We start from the raw sequence: 17,206 nt of genomic DNA on the forward strand, positions 1-17,206 counted from the left end.
CTGGAGAGAATGGATGAATTCTTGATCTTGCCAAAAAGAGAGATACATAGAATCTGAGAGTTTTGTTAATTCACTAGGAAAATTGCCTTGGCACACAAGACCACTGTTTTAAATGCATATACTTATTCCCACAATGACTCCAAATCATAGTTATTCACCGACAATCGGGACGGTTGTTTACTACTTACTCGAATCCATTTAACTGGAAGGTATTGGATTCCTGCTTTGTGAAAAGCATTTCCATCTTTGTTCCACGCTGCTACATCTGTCATCTTAATGCCTAAGCAAACCCAACGGGTTGTTTTTTTGTTGTCGTTTGCATTCCACTAGTGTTTCCTTGGTGCGCCTTCTCCCCCAGTTTTCGAAGACAAACCAACATTGCTAAGACTTACGGAAGACTCCTGAACCGATGGATTTCCATTAAGGCTAAGACAGTTTGCTCGCATTTCTGGGAAACTGGCGATTCTGAAATGCAACGGGAGAAATCTGAAAATGCAACGGGAGAAATCGATGTTTGAATTGGGAAATTTACGTTTTCTGGAAGTGGGTCAGCTGACCCTCGTGTGTGAGGTGTTGATTTGGAATTGTTGCGAGGTTTGAGCTTTTAACTCAGCAGGGAAGACTACACGACTGCTAAAAAAGGCCAACGGCCTCAGTCAAATGTCTGTAAGGAGGTGACTGGCACCTTTGAAGTATTCACGACCAACACAATTTTGATTAAAGAAAGAACTCTGGTTTTTAATAGTTTGATCATTAAAAAAGTTTAAACCTGCATAGCAATCATTTCAAAAATAATTATTTAATGTTCCATAATTAAACTGTACACAACTTAGTCTTGGGACGTGGAAACCTGCGGTGAGGTGAGTGTGAAATGGTCCAGAGCATTCAATCCCAAGAGCCAGGAGTCAAGTTCTCATTGGCCTTTTTGCTTTTGTTCACCTAATTGATTCTGTCCCTTGGCACAGTCTGGCTCCACTGGTCAGGGAATCTGGACGAAGAAGAGAGAGGCACACAATTCATCCGTCTCCTCTGCCCTCTCCCCCGACCCCGCCCCACCAGGCGAGGCGCCTCAAAGTCGCTCAATGTCTCGATATTTCTTCCTCAGGATGGAGACCTGATCTTTGAAGAGGACTGGGTCCAGTCTCATCTGGGAATGGATCAGTGGCATGGAGCCAAACCAGCTGGCAAATGTGTTCATGCAGCTTTGTCTCTGGGCGAAGTGGTCTGGATCAGCCCAACGGGAAGCTCGGGAAGTCTAGGTGGAGAGAGAGGGAGCGCCAGGGGGAGGGGAGGAAGAGAGAGGGAGGAGAGACTGACATCAGAATGTAAACTCTTTGTGAGCAGGGAACGTGTCTACCGACTCCGTATTCTCCCAAGCGCTTAGTACAATGCTCTGCCCAGGGTAAGCACTCAATAAATACCATTTATTGATTGACTGATTGATTGAGAGGGTTGAAAGCCATTACATCAACAAAGGGGTGTGGATGTTGATAGAGCCAACTGCTCCCTTCAAAAAAGTTATGGTACTTAGTGACAGGAGCTGGATAGAGGTGGCCCAACTTTTGGCCTGTATTTCCTTCCTGGGAACAGGGGGAAGAGTCCACAAAGCCCATTGCTTTGATACAAAAAGATGGTCTTCAGAGTTCTAGGGTCTGAGGGCTCGAAGTCCGGTTTGGACTTTCATGGCTGTTGGCTGGGGATTCGGACTAATCCTCTCCCCCGATTAGACCGTAAACCCGTCAAAGGGCAGGGACTGTCTCTATCCGTTACCGATTTGTACATCCCAAGTGCTTAGTACAGTGCTCTGCACATAGTAAGTGCTCAATAAATACTACTGAATGAATGAATGAATGCCCTAAGGGCAATCTTAGGCCAGATTTGGAATCAGGAAAACTACCCCCGACCCTATAACCCACAGCGAGAATCGACTCCAGCAAAAATTTGTCAGCTTCTCTCCTAGCGTAACCTTCTTTCCCAGCATGGAAAGCGTGCACTGAAGGCAGGTAAGTTTCTGACACCAGCATATCGTTTTGATTTAGGTAGGTCACGTCATCAGCAACAATATTTACTGAGCCCCTAATGGAGGTGACTTGGAGTTGAGGTTTGCACTTCTGTTTCCCTGCAAAAAGCATGGGTCAGTAATAATAATAATAATGTTGGTATTCGTTAAGGGCTTACTATGTGCCGAGCACTGTTCTAAGCGTCGGGGTAGATATGTCAGTACTATCCTACTGCCTGCTAAGTAGTCTCTGTGTGTCTTTGGACGGTTACTGTCATCACTGCTAGCTCTGGGGGCAGAATGATAGAGCCGTAGGCTTGTTTACAGTCCTTAAAGCCACTGAGGGCTCAGTTCACAATAAGTGCCCTTCTGCACCCCTTAGGTGCCTGGGAGGTGCCCATGACAATGCTGCACACAGTAGGCAGGTGCTCAGTACAGTATTCTGCACCCTGTAGCTGCCCAGGACAGTGCTCGGGATCCCGTAGGTGCACCGGACAGTGCTCTGCAACAGAAGATGCCCAGGACAGTGCTCTGCAGCATGGTCTAATGGAAAGAGCACAGGCCTGGGAGTCAGACGACGTGGGTTCTAATCCCGGCTCCGCCACGTGTCTGCTGTATGACCTTGGGCAAATCAATTCATTTCTCTGGGCCTCGGTTACCTCATCCGTAAAACGGGGACTGAGAATGAGGGCCCCATGTGGGATAAGGGACTGTGTCCAACCTGATTACCTTATATCTACCCCAGCGCTTAGAAGAGTGCTTGGCACATAGTAAGCACTTAAACACCACAATTATGGTTATTATTAGGACAGCACTCCTTACCCCATAAATGACCAAGACCGCACTCTGCATTCAGAAAGAACTCAATACATGCTATTGATAACAATGAAGACAGTTTGTTATGCCTTTTGGTCACTCAGGGATTTGGACAATTTCCATAGTTTATGGTAAGTAGGCTGGCTGGGGAGGCTGGGGAAAGAGGGGGCTAAAACAACCTCACATCTAGAGTCCCTTCACTTTATGACTCCAGGGTTGTATTCTGTGCTACCAGGAATAATAACTGTGGTATTTGTTAAGTGCTCACTGTGAGACAGACACTAAACTAAGCACTGGGGAGGATACAAACAAATCAGGGTAGACATAGTCCCTGCCCCGCGTGGGGTCACAGTCTCAATCCCCATTTTACAGATGAGGTAACTGAGGCCCAGAGAAGTGAAGTGACTTGCCTAAGGTCACACAGCAGAGAAGCGGCCGAGCCGGGATTAGAACCCATGACCTTCTGACTCCCAGGTCCATGCTCTATCCACTACGCCAAGCTCCTTCTCCAACCTTTAGCGAATACTCTATATCAAGCCAACATTAACAGGGCTTAATGAATGGCATTTTGGGGGTGCAGAGGTGACTGTGTACATTAGCTGGGAGCCCCAAAGAAAATAATAATAATGATGATGGTATTTGTTAAGCGCTACGTGCCAAGTACTGTTCTAAGTGCTGGTAGATACAAGGTCATCACGTTGTCCCACATGGGGCTCACAGTCTTAGTCTCCATTTTACAGATGAGGGAACTGAGGCACAGCAAAGTTAAGTGACTGGCCCAAAGTAATAATAATAATAATAAGGTTGGTATTTGTTAAGCGCTTATTATGTGCAGAGCACTGTTCTAAGCGCTGGGGGAGATACAGGGTCATCAGGTTGTCCCAGGTGAGGGTCACAGGTAATCCCCATTTTACAGATGAGGTAACTGAGGCACAGAGAAGTGAAGTGACTTGCCCACAGTCACAGAGCTGACAAGTGGCGGAGCTGGGATTTGAACCCACGACCTCTGACTCCCAAGCCCAGGCTCTTTCCACAAAACCACGCTGCTTCTCATATTTCAGGGCTGGAGGGTTTCAAATTCACCCGAATCAATCGTAAAGCGGCCAGGCAGAGCTCGAACTTTAGGAGCCCTTTGGGCAGATTCCACGTTCCGTAACTCGGGACCAACTGAAAAAAGGCATTCCCGACTCCTCACCTGTCCCATCATTGTCTCCTTGTACTGCTTCTTCTGGGTCACTTTGATCGGAGGCAATTTTGTCACAGCTGACACCAAGAAGTTCATCAGGATGTCCTCACAGTTGGCCAGTTGGTCCACCATGCCCTTCAAGCTGCCTGGCAAGTAATGCGTGTACAGGTAGTGATAATATCTGGAAGAACAAGAGAAGATGTGGCATGATGGATTGGGTGCCTGGGCTGGAAAGCCTCTTGGGCGGTGCTGGATTTTAAAGAAAATCCCTAAACGGATCACTGAAATGGAAACACAAAGGACAGCCACCTCCCAGCGCTTAGTACAGTGCTCTGCACAGAGCAAGCGCTTAATAAGTACGATGATAACTAATACTACTAAGCGCTGGGGCAGATATAAGGTAATCAGGTTGTCTCACGTGACGCTTACAGTCTTAAGCCCCATTTTACAGACGAGGGAACCAAGGTCACACAGAAGACAAATGGCGAAATCGGAATTAGAACTCACATCCTCTGACTCCCAAGCCTCTTTCCACTAAGCCATACTGCCGTGGCCAGACTCATGCCTGCACCTTAACAATGACTTCCCGACACCGTACTCGGCGACGGGTGGACCTGTTCAGTGGCAGGTGAACAGATCTGACCTGAGATCCACATCCGACAATGAGCTCCTATTACAGTCTAGTCTGCTCACTTTTCTCCTGTAATGGCAACCTACTCACTGTACCTCCATCTTGTCTATCTCATCACCGACTCCTCGCTGCCAAACTCTCGCCCATGTCCTGCCTCTGGCCTGGAACATCCTGCCTCTTCATATCCAACAAACAATGACTCTCCCTCCTTTCAAAGCCTTACTGAAAGCACATCTCCTCCAAGAGGCCTTCTCTAAGCCCTCTTATTTTCCTTCAATTCTCTTCTCCGTCACCTCGACTTGCTTCCTTTATTCATCCTCCCTCGCAGCCCGACAGCACCTAAGTACATATCTGTAATTTATTTATTTATATTACATCTGTCTCCCTCTACATTGTAAGCTTGTGGTGGGCAGGGAATGTGTCTATTATACTGTTATACTGCTATACTGTACTCTCCCAAGTGCTTAGTACAGTGCTCTGCATATAGTAAGTGCTCAATAAATACAAAAGACTGACTGACTGAAAAGCAGCAGGGTCTAATGGAGAGAGCACAGTCCTGGGAATCAGAAGAACCTGGGTTCTCCTCCTGGCTGTGCCACTTATCTGCTGCTGGGCAACACTGGGCAAGTCATTTCACTTCTCTGCCTCAGTGACCTCATCTGTAAACTGGGGAATAAGACTCTGAAGCCCATATGGGACAGGGACTGTGTCCAATCGGATTTGCTTGTATCCACCCCCGGGCCCAGCACAGAGTACGTGCTTCATTCACTCATTCATTCAATTGTATTTATTTAAGTGTTTAACAAATATGACAATTATTATTATTAAGCCCTCGAGGGGGTTGAGAACCCAAGGGACAGAGAGGCCTAACACACTCTGAACGAAGCAGACTGGGATAGCCGGAATGCTGGCCCCTGACCGGGTTCCGGAAATGGCATCCCAGTGGTTTCCAAGACTCCTTTCTCCTGCGGTAGCCAGGAGCCCCTTTGGCATGCTGGCCTCAAACGTCCCGGCTGGCTTCTTACTTGTGATATATAGCAGCTCCCGTCAATACCATGGAGTAGTCGTTTGTCCACTTGGACGTGTAGCCCCAGCGTTCCTTAGCGTTATCCCAGAAATGGCTCCGAGCCGGATACCCGACGATCCTCTCGGGAAAACTCTGCCACACGGTAAAGGCGAAATCCACCTAGAGGCAAACACAAGGCAAAGGCGCAATCAACGGCATGAACAAATGTCAACAAAACATTACCCATCCCTACCCCCACTCCGCCAATTCGGAAAGCAAAATCCAGGGAGTGTTGCAAAACATTAATTTACTGATGAATTTACGGGGAATTAAACTGACTGCTTGGCATTTCACCCCATAATTATGCACATTTTAATGCTTTTGGTTAAAAGGCAGTTCAGAGCAGTGCAGAACTGAATTAACATTTTGCAGACATGTCTTTTTGAAATTCAGCCACACCCAGAAAGCTGAGCATTGGATTTTCCTTAGTTTCTCAACTGCTCTTCTCTTCTCCCTGGAACATCTAGAGGTATTCCACAAGGCACTAAAATGTGCGTGCCCACATATGCACTAACAAGTCAGTGTCATGAATTTAGATGAGTAAAAAAGTCTGATTTGAAAGACAAATAAAATCACTCTTCTGAGTACGATATCCAAGATGTTAAAGAGTGGAAACAGCAATTGGAAAAAAAAATCAGGGTGGGAAAGGCGGCAGAGAGCATAATTTTACTGATAATTAAAAAACTTCAGAGGAGTCTTATGAAAACCTAAGCGTCCCAAAGATAGGTACAGTACTCTCCCAAGTACCTAGCATAGTACTCCATACATAGGTACTCAATGGATATTAATGATGATGATGACGAGGAGGAGGAGGAGGAAGGAGAAATGGGCTTGGACAAAGAACTGAAAGAAGATTACTTATCAATCAACTGATAGAATTTCTTGAGCAACTATTATGTATAGAGGACTCTATAGGTGATTTCGAGAAACAGTGTGGCGAAGTGGAAAGAGCACTGCTTGGGAGTCAGAAGAGCCTGGGTTCTAATCCTTGCCCCGCCATTCATTTGCCTGCTCTGTGCCGTGGGGCAAGTCACTTACCTTCTCGGTGCCTCACTTCCTTCATCTGCAAAATGGGGTTTAAGTCTGTGAGCCCTGTGTGGAGCAGGGACTGTATCCAATCCGATTATCTTGTAACTACCACAGCACTTAGTACACTGTCTGACCCTTAGTTAGCACTCAACAAATAGCATAAAAAATACAAGAGAAATAAGTGACACACACCCTGACCATGGGGCGCTTACAATCGAATGAGGAGTTTAGAACACCCGGATTGGATGCTCCTTGAGGGTAGGGATGGGGACTGAAAATCCTAGTGTACTGTACTATCCCAAGTGCTTAACAGAGTGCTCTGTATTCAGAAAGTGCCTCAGTCAAGGAACACCATGGATTTATTGCCTGGAGGAGAGGACTGAGAAGATGCCTTCACCATCGTGTTGGGAGGAGGTGGGAATAAAGGAAGACAGAGGTTCTGTGAGCTGTTTCCCACATTTTCACTATCTTCCCCTCTTTCCCTTTTTGCTTCTTTCTGCTCCTCTATCTTTTTTTCCCTTGTCCTACTCCTTTTCCTCTTTTTTTAGGGCATTTGTTAAGTGCTTAAAAGATGTCAGTGTTCTAAGTGCTGGGGTAGATAGAAGGTAATTAGGTCGGCCAAAGTGCCTGCACCGCATGGGCTCACAGTCTAATTAGGAGAGAGATTAGGAGAACTGAGGGCCAGAGAAGTTAAGTGACTTGCCCAAGGCCACACAGCAAGCATTTGGCAGAGCCGAAATTAGAACCCATGTCCTGTGACTCCCAGGCATGTGCTCCATCCACTAAGCAATGCCGCTTCTCCAAAATTTTATCCCATTCTCTCTCTCCTTCCTTACCTTTTCCATGCTCCCGTTGCCCTTTCCCCCTCCTTCATTTTTTCTCCCTTCACCCAATCTAGAGGATCTGGCTTTGGGAGCTTCCAAACCTGTCCATGTCACCTTACTGGTACCAACAGAGGCTCTGGTTCACACCATTCAAATCCTTTTTGATCTAGAGACCCAGAGTCAGCTTGAATGGCTCTCTCTCTCTCTCTCTCTCTCTCTCTCTCTCTCTTTTTAAGTGGTATTTGTTAAGCACTTACTACATGTCCCCTCTACTGAGCACTGGGTAGATACAAGCTAATCGGATTGGACACAGTCCATGTCCCCCATGGGTCCCAGAGAAGTGAAGTGACTCGCCCGAGGTCACACACCAGACAAGTGGCAGAGCTGGGATTAGAACCCAGGTCCTTCTTACTCCCAGGCCTGTGCTCTTTCCACTAGGCTACGCTGCTTCTCTTACACCAGGGTAACCACCCAAGCTGGAGGCAGCTCCTTGATGTCCTATGCTGGCACAGTGAGGCCCAGTGGAAAGAGCATGGAGCTGGGAAGCAGGAGACCTGGGTTCTGGTCCCAGCTCCACCACTGGCCTTCTGCGTGACCTTGGACAAGTCTGGGCCTCAGGTTTCCTCACCTGTAAAATGGAAATAAGTTAGAATGCGAGCCCAGGTTGGGAAAGGGACCGTGTCCCATTAGATAACCTTGTGTCTAGGCAAATATTTATCACATAGTAAGCACTTAATAAATGCCATAGAAAAGATAAGGAATTCCTTTGTGCCCTACACTACACAGAATAGCATTCATTCATTCATGCAATTGTATTTATTAAGCGCTTACTGTGTGCAGAGCACTGTACTGTGCACTTGGGAAAGTACAATACAACAATAAACAGTGACATTCCCCCTCCACAATGAGCTCACAGTGTGGGGAGGGTTGGGGAAGGGCTCTTCCAAACCCAGAGGGGCTGTTTTATGGGGTTATAATAATGTTGGTATTTGTTAAGCGCTTACTATGTGCCGAGCACTGTTCTAAGCGCTGGGGTAGACACAGGGGAATCAGGTTGTCCCACGTGGGGCTCACAGTCTTAATCCCCATTTTACAGATGAGGGAACTGAGGCACCGAGAAGTTAAGTGACTTGCCCAAAGTCACACAGCTGACATGTGGCCGAGCAGGGATTCGAACCCATGACCTCTGACTCCAAAGCCCGTGCTCTTTCCACTGAGCCACGCTGCTTAAGTATGCAAGGACAAAAACTACGATGATGATGATGATGATAATGATAATGATGATAATAATTATAATAGTAATGTATTTCTTAAGTGCTTAATATGTGCCAACCACTGTACTAAGTTCTGGGGTATACAAGATAATCAGTTCTGGGCTCACAGTCTAAGTATTCTTGGCAAAAGAATTCCCTACTGGACTAGTGACTTCAAAGCAACTGGAGAGACAATTCAGATCAAACTGTTAGTTCAGAAGTCCTCCGGGTCATTAGCACATCAAAGGACCGAAAGGTCAGCTTTGGGCTCCTTCTCCTAAAACTCAGACATCTGTTTTCTTTACAGGATTCAAAGAGAGAGACCTGTAAATAGCCATAAACCAAGAACCACTGCTGTTCTCCCTGGCCATCATTTAAGCATCTACAAAGCGAGACATTATATCCTGCTGAGAACCCTCAGAGGAAGAAAGTGCACCGCACTTATTTTCTGGAAAACCCCACCAAAACCTCGCATAGATCGCTAAGGACCTCCAGTCAACAGCAGGAAAAGGCTGGGGGCCTTCTGGCCTCTTCCATATCCCGGGTCATTTCCAAACCACACTGACTTATAATAATGTTGGTATTTGTTAAGCGCTTACTATGTGCAGAGCACTGTTCTAAGCGCTGGGGTAGTTACAGGGTAATCAGGTTGTCCCACATGAGGCTCACAGTCTTAATCCCCATTTGACAGATGAGGGAACTGAGGCCCAGAGAAGTGAAGTGACTTGGCTACAGTCACACAGCTGCCAAGTGGAAGAGCCGGGATTCAAACCCATGACCTCTGACTCCCAAGCCCGTGCTCTTTCCACTGAGCCGCGCTCCTTCTCAATGCAAAAATGCAAAAGGTGTTATGCAAAAAGTGAGGAAGCACTCAGAATAGAGGCAGCCCCAGACACGGAGACCTCACAGAGGCAGAAAGGTATTTACACTAAGGGGACCAAAAAAAACTTTCTGAGCTTCGGAGTGTGACCAAGTCCTCCAGGCAGAGAGGGCAAAAATGTGGTGATTGAGTCACCCAAAATGATTAAACCTGCCTCAACACTGAGCCCTGTGTCTCTCCCAGGAGGAGGAGGGAGCAAAGCATAATTCAATCAGTCATTTGTATTTACTGAGTGCATACTGCACACAAGACTGTACTGGGCGCCTCACTGCGTGCCGAACACTCTCCTGAGCACTCTGTAGAGATGTGATGGATGCTGACTGGGTAGAGAGCACTGCCTCTGGATCTCCCATTCTAATACTCTCCTAAAAACTGTTCTGACATTTAGAATTTAATGTGCTCCGTCACTTCAATACGAGGCTGCAGGGTTTCGTTTGGCTTAAATACTTCCCTCCCCCTGCAACCTCTGAAGAATTTTGCCTGACTTGAATAGAGAACTAAAGCCTGTTTCCATTTAGTATGGGATATCGATTGGATAAGGACAGCTCTATTTCACATAAGTAAAGACAGAGCTCTTGGTGTGTAAGCACGAGATGACTTTTTGATAAATACGATAGGAAACCTAACATTGAGAATTAAACATTTATACATATTCACCTTAACAATACACCTTGAAAATCAAATACAAAGTATTTCAATTTTGGACAGTTAAAGCTGTCTTTTGTTTTATGTTTCTGTGGCACTTTCACAGACATTCTGAACAATGTATTGCACTCACTGCTTTCATACAGAGGGTGCTAAATAAATATTGTTACTACTACTTCTTGTTGAGTACTTGATTATATAGTAGCCAAACAGTGAAATTTATTGAATCTTTCTTTCCCATTTTACAGAGGAGGCGAAGCGAGGTTAAGTGACTTGCCCAAGGTCACCCAGCAGACAAGTGGCCGAGCCGGGATTAGAACCCGGGTCCTTCTGACTCCCGGGCCCAGACTCTATCCGCTAGGCAACATGGTTTCCTCTCCACTTGGGAGAGTACAATACAACAGTGTTGGTGGACACTATTCGTGGCTCAGTAGAAAGAGCCTGGGTTTCGGAGTCAGAGGTCATGGGTTCGACTCCCGGCTCTGCCACTTGTCAGCTGCGTGACTGTGGGCAAGTCACTTAACTTCCCTCTGTTACCTCATCTGTAAAATGGGGATTAGCTGTGAGCCTCACGTGGGACAACCTAATTACCCTGTATCTACCCCAGCACTTAGAACAGTGCTCTGCACATAGTAAGTACTTAACAAATACCAACATTATTATTATTATTATTGTTATTCCTGTCCGTGTAAAATAAGTTAGCATTATGTTATTTCAATTTTTTGCCTCTTAGGATCACAAAAATGGCCTTTACATGATTTCCTGTGGGAAACGATCCTTCACTTAATACTCAATTTTTATGGGCTCACGAACTTAATATTAACTAGGGCCCAGCAATATCTGGCACCTACTTTTTATGGTATTTGTTAAGTGTTTACTATATGCCAGACACGGTTCTAAGCGCTGGGGTAGATATAAGGTAATCAGGTTGGTCACCGTCCATAGCCCACATGGGGGTCACAGTCTTAATCCCCATTTTGCAGATGACGTAACTGAGGCCCACAGAAGTTGAGTTTCTTGCCCAAGATCACCCAGTAGACAAGTGGCGGAGCTGGTGCTAGAACCCAGGTCCTTCTGACTCCCAGGCCCGTGCTCTTTCCACTAGGCCGTGCTGCTTCTCAAAAAGCACCTATACAGTCCTCTGTACAGACTTTCCTACTACAACGCAGCCTGCACACTTCGGCCCTCTGAAGCCAATCCACTCGCTCAAACTTGATCTCATCTTTCTTGCTGCTGACCCCTCACCTACGTCCAACCTCTGGCCTGGAAGGCCTTCCCTCTTCAGATGAGACAGACGAATTACTCTCCCCACCTTCAGAGCTTTATAGAAGGCACATCTCGTCCAAGAGGCTGTCCCTGACTAAGCCCTAGAGTATCTGTTCTATTATTATTTTTGTACTCTCCCAAGGGCTTAGTACAAGGTTCTGACACGGTAAGCGCTCAATAAATACGGTTGACTGAGCCCTTTATTTTCTTTTCTCCAACTCATTTCTGCATCACTCTGACCTGCTCCCTTCATTCATCCCCCTTCCCAGCCCAAAAGCACTTACGTACATATCCATAATTGATGTATTTATATTAATGTCTGTCTCCCCTTTAAGACTGTAAGCTCTTTGTGGGCAGGAACTATGTCTACTAACTTTGTTAAACTGCACTCTCTTAAGGGCTTAATACAGTCCTCTGCACACAGTGAGCACTCAATAAATATTGACAATCGTTGCTCAATAAATAGTACTGATTGATTGATAGGCTTTCTCCTTTTTGTTCTTGGCCAATGCCCATTTTGTCTGTACTGTAGTTTATTTGGACTGTAGTTTACTTTACTACTACTACTTTACTACTTTACTGTAGTTTACTTTATTGAGCACCTACTGGGGACAGAACACTGTAACCGGGTGCCTACTGGGGGTGGAGCCCTGAACCCAGTTGCCTACTTAGGGTGTAGCACTTTACTCAGGCGCCTACTCGGGGCAAAGTACTGTACCCAGGTGCCTACTAGGGACACAGCACTGTACCCAGGTGCCTTCTGGATGTTGAGCAGTTTATAGGGAAACGGAGGAACGATAAGTACACATCTACTGGTTACAGGACCAATTCTCACTAAAAATGAACCAGAGTTGACGGATACTCTTATTTTCCAAACAATATACATGGTCTAAAAGACCATTCTGTACGTCTAACAACTTTTAGACGTGGCATTCTGTACATTCTACCCTCATCTCTAGTATACACACCCACACACACTCACACACCACATCTGGCTTGCACTGGGTCCCCTTAACCTGCAGAAACAGGGGCAGGAAGATAAAATCCTGTAGGGTGGTGTCTGTCGTCTCCACAAACTGGACAATTTGATATCTGGCCCTGTGGCCAGTATCTCCTGGGAAGAGACCAGGCGCCCAGCCGGACCAACCATTTCAGCTTCAGCAAATCCAGAGCCAGAGCAAGAGCTACTGACAAGAGACTGACTATAAGGGGAAAATGGAGAACGGGGCACACAAGCAGCGAAGTCCCAAAGCTTTCTAGCAGCCTCCATTAATAATATATTTCCATTACGCGGCACATTTCTAGACATCCTTGGCTTCCCGTACCATTTGAAGAAAGGCTTTGGGGATTGAAGCCCATCCTGGATATACAACCTGGCCTTCAACAGTTTCTATCTTTCCTCTGGGCCCTCTCTTTTCAGCATAATATTATTTTTGGCCCCAAAGCCTAAACATCTGAACTAGCAGGGGGATCCCCGACTCGGTGCTAAAATGGAATTTTGTGCTCCTAAGTGGATGGATAAAAACCACTTGTTCCAGTGGAAGGAATGTTTCTTCCTGAGGCAGAATAATCTGGGGGAGCTGCCAGCCTGCACAAGTGGGGCCTACTGGAAAGAGAATGGGCCTGGGAATCGGAGGACCTGGGTTCTAATCTAGCTCCTAAAGAACTCCTGATCTAACAGTGGGGCTTTACAGATGGCTGGAAACACGACGACTCTGTAGACTTCAACTTGGTGTAGTGCTTAAACGCCCGCTGTCCCCACGTTTGTTGTTAATGCTCTGTCAAAGGCTGCACTGAGGCCTTTAGGAAAGAGTTAGGGTACTCTCCTGTGGTGTGTAGTCAGAAGATGCTAGAGAACCTCTCCTCTCCAGTGGGCCTCACCTTCGACAGTGGTGTCAATAAAAATATACATTTGGAGTGCTAGGGAAGCCTGAGATGGAGTGAAGCAGATGAGGGCCTAATTAGGATGGAAAATGAAAGTAAAAGCAGGGAAAGAGAGCCTTCCTCAATGCAGACGGCAGCAAGGTAGCTGCAAAGAATCAGTAGGTGGAAAGATGAGACAAGAGGGAAGTGGTTTGAATAATATTACTACTATTAATAATAATGATACCAATAACAACTCCCTCCTACTTAGACTGTGGCCCCGTGTGGGACAGAGATTGGGTCCATCCTGAGAACTTGTATCTACCCCAAAGCTTAGTACAGCACTTGACCTACAGTCAGCACTTTACAAATATCATGTAACAAACAACAATGGTGGTGCTTGTTAAGCGCTTACTACGTGCCAAGCAGATACATGATAATCAGGTTGGACACAATCCCTGTCCCACATGGGTCTCACAGTCTAAGTAGGAGGGAGAACAGGCAGTGAATCCCCATTTTACAGAAGAAAACCTGAGGCACTGAGAAGGTCACTCAGTATTTGCCCAAGGTCACATGGCAGAAAAGTGTGGAAACAGAAAAATCAAGTTTTGACACCCCCAAGAATATCATATTTCCTTGTGTAACTGCTCCACCTTACTGCATATTTTTTGCCACCCCAAAACTGGGGAGGGAGATTAAATCTAGCAATAAAGGGTGCCAAGGAAAAAACATAAAAAAAGAAAGGAGGGGAAAAGAAAGAGGAAAGTAAGAGGGCACTTGAGGTCTTCACTTCTAGCAGCGTGGCTCAGTGGAAAGAGCCCGGGCTTGGGAGTCAGAGGTCATGGGTTCGAATTCCAGCTCCGCCGCTAGTCAGCTGTGTGACCTTGGGCAAGTCATTTAACTTCTCTGTGGCTCAGTTACCTCATCTGTCAAATGGGGATTAAAAAACTGTGAACCCCACGTGGGACAACCTGATCACCTTGTATCCCCCAGCGCTTAGAACAGTACTTTGCACGTAGTAAGCGCTTAACAAATACCACAATTTATTTACTGCACTCTGAAAAGTTCTGCCCACGGTAAGCATTTAGTGAATTTTTTTACTAGTATTTTTAAAGGCTACCGTACTAAGCGTTGGGGCAGATACAAGCTAATCAGGTTGGACACAGTCCATGTCTCACATAGGGCTCAGTCTTAATCCCCATTTTGCAGATGAGTAATTGAGGCACATAGAAATGAAGTGACGTGCCCGAAGTCACACAGCAGACAAGTGGAAGACCTGGGATTGGAATCCAGGTCCTCTGACTCCCAGGCCACACTCTTTCCACTAATAATAATAATAATAATAATGTTGGTATTTGTTAAGCGCTTACTATGTGCCGAGCACTGTTCTAAGCGCTGGGGTAAGAATAGGGGAATCAGGTTGTCCCACGTGGGGCTCACAGTCTTAATCCCCATTTTACAGACGAGGGAACTGAGGCACAGAGAAGTTAAGTGACTCGCCCACAGTCACACAGCCGACAAGTGGCAGAGCTGGGATTCGAACTCATGAGCCCTGACTCCAAAGCCCATGCTCTTTCCACTGAGCCACACTGCTTCTCACTAGCACTAGGTCACACTGCTTCTCTTCTCCTAACTCTGCTGTGTTGTTCAAGGTCTCAACCTTCAACTTGTTCTATCCAGATCTTCCTCATCTGCTGTGAGCTGTTCTCCCCCTGTTGCTCCTCTTCCTCCGCCTCAGGGCCAGGCCCCTATCATTGGGAAGCGGCATGGCCTAGTGGATAGAGCATGGGCTTAGTAGTCAGAAGGACCAGGGTTCTAATCCTGGCTCTGCCAAGTCTGCTGTGTGGCCATGGGCAAGTCACTTCACTTCTCTATACCTCTGTTGCCTTATCTTTAAAATGATGATATTTGTTAAGCGCTGACTATGTACCTGGCATTGAGACTGTGAGCCCCGTGTGGGACAGGGACCGTGTCCAAGCCGATTATCTTGTATCTAACCCAGCGCTTAGAACAGTGCTTGACACAAAATAATGGCTTAACAAATACCACGGTTATTATCATTATGTATCATTATTATCTGTTACAAAAATCATTTTTGAGCTCAATAATTGGGGTGGGGCAATTAAGTGAGTAAACAATATGCTCATGTCATCTGGCATCTGAAGAGTGCTTTGATATTCTGATCTTTTTTGTTCTCCCAAGAGCCCTGGAAGGCAGGGAGAGGCAGGTATCATCATCACCTTACAAGTGAGAAAACTGAGGCCTGGAGAAGTTAGGTTATTTTGCTGCTGGGCAAGTTGGGGCTAGAACCCCAAGTACAGGCTCTTTCCACTGGACTGCACCGTTTCACCAGATTCAGGAATCCTGGAGGGTCATTCTTCGGAATGAATGAATCTGAGAAATGGGAAACAGCATGGCCTAGTGGAAAGAGCATGGGCTTGGGAGTCAGAGGACCTGGGTTCTAATCCCGGCTCTGTCAACTGCTTGCTGCGTGTCCTTGGGCGAGTCACAACTTCTTTGTGCCTCAGTTTCCTCAACTGCAAAATGGGGATTAAATACCTGTTCTCTCTCCTACTTAGATCATGAGCCCCTTGTGGGACAGGGGCTGTGCCGACCTAAATAACTTGCACTTACCTTAGTGCTTAGAACAGTGTTCGACAGAGTAAGTGCTTAAATACCATAAACCCCCTCCCCCAAAACCTAGTCTTACCTCAGTAGTCGAAAGCACGGTGTCTTCGTCGAGGCTGAGCACCGCATCTGTGATGATGTTGTCATACGGCAAGAAACGGCTGCTCATCACCTGTGAGGAAAAGCAAATTGGAGTGGATGAGAGAGGGAAAGAGAGATCGCTGAGTGGTAATAGTCCACCATTCCCATCACCACTAGCCTGGTCTAGACTCTTTACCAGCCTACGTTCTCATTGTCCTGCAAAGGTGTCCAGCATCTCCTGATGTGATGGGGAGAGGGGCCCTGCTCCGTGGTGAAAGGCTATTCATTCCCATCAGGGAAGCAGTCAGCCTGTGGGCTGTCCCCAGAAGCAGCCTGGCCTAGCGGAAAGAGAAAGGACCCGGGAGTCAGAGGACCTTGATTCTAATCCTGGCTTTGCCGATTGCTCGCTGTGTGATCTTTTGATTTCTCCAAGCCTCAGGTTCCTCAACCGTAAAAAAAATGGGATTAAATACCTGTTCTCTCTCCTACTTAGATTGTGAGCCCCATGCAAGACAGGGAATGTGTGCGACGTAATTAACTTGTACCAACTCGGCACTTAGAACAGTGTCTGACACACGTTAAGCGCTTAACAAATACCATTAAAAAGTAATAATAATAATTTGAGGGCAGAACTGTCTGTCCAGCTTGCTGCCACTCTGGGCTGTTTAAATTAACTCCAGTCACGTCCATGCCTAAGTCCCCCGACATGTGATGGGGAAAGATGCCTTTGTTACCTTCGGGCTGGAGAGCCAAATGCCTGCCCTAAACAGCCCCAACAGTTGTACCCCAGGGGGAAAGAAATGGTGAACTGGTAACCCATTGACCGGCTTCTTCCCTCTGAATATCCAGGGCTCCTCGGTGGCAAATGGAGCACGGAGGAGGAAAGGGGAAGACATTCTCCCATCTCCTGCACAAATTTTACTTCCACATGCCCACATGCACAGGTGTGCAGATGTGTGCACATGCATGCACGCAGACACACAAATACATATAAACAGATGGCCTTTTGGCTGCAGTTTGTTTTTATGGTATCTGTTAA

General features: G+C 46.5%; 1 protein-coding gene across 1 annotated transcript in view; it reads right to left on the reverse strand.

Annotated features, from left to right (window-relative positions):
- Positions 1–711: 711 nt before the first annotated feature.
- The window catches only part of EXT1 (exostosin glycosyltransferase 1), a 284,225-nt gene continuing 267,730 nt past the window's right edge, over positions 712–17,206 (reverse strand). Inside the window, exons 8-11 of the mRNA XM_029063015.1 lie at positions 16,169–16,258; positions 5,658–5,818; positions 4,011–4,182; positions 712–1,255 (exon numbers count right to left, since the gene is read on the reverse strand). Of these exons, the coding sequence (XP_028918848.1) occupies positions 1,070–1,255; positions 4,011–4,182; positions 5,658–5,818; positions 16,169–16,258 (609 nt within the window). The 3' untranslated portion in view covers positions 712–1,069. The remainder of the gene's footprint in view (positions 1,256–4,010; positions 4,183–5,657; positions 5,819–16,168; positions 16,259–17,206) is intronic.

The sequence above is a fragment of the Ornithorhynchus anatinus genome, chromosome 4, assembly GCF_004115215.2.
Source record: "Ornithorhynchus anatinus isolate Pmale09 chromosome 4, mOrnAna1.pri.v4, whole genome shotgun sequence".
Taxonomy (NCBI): domain Eukaryota; kingdom Metazoa; phylum Chordata; class Mammalia; order Monotremata; family Ornithorhynchidae; genus Ornithorhynchus; species Ornithorhynchus anatinus.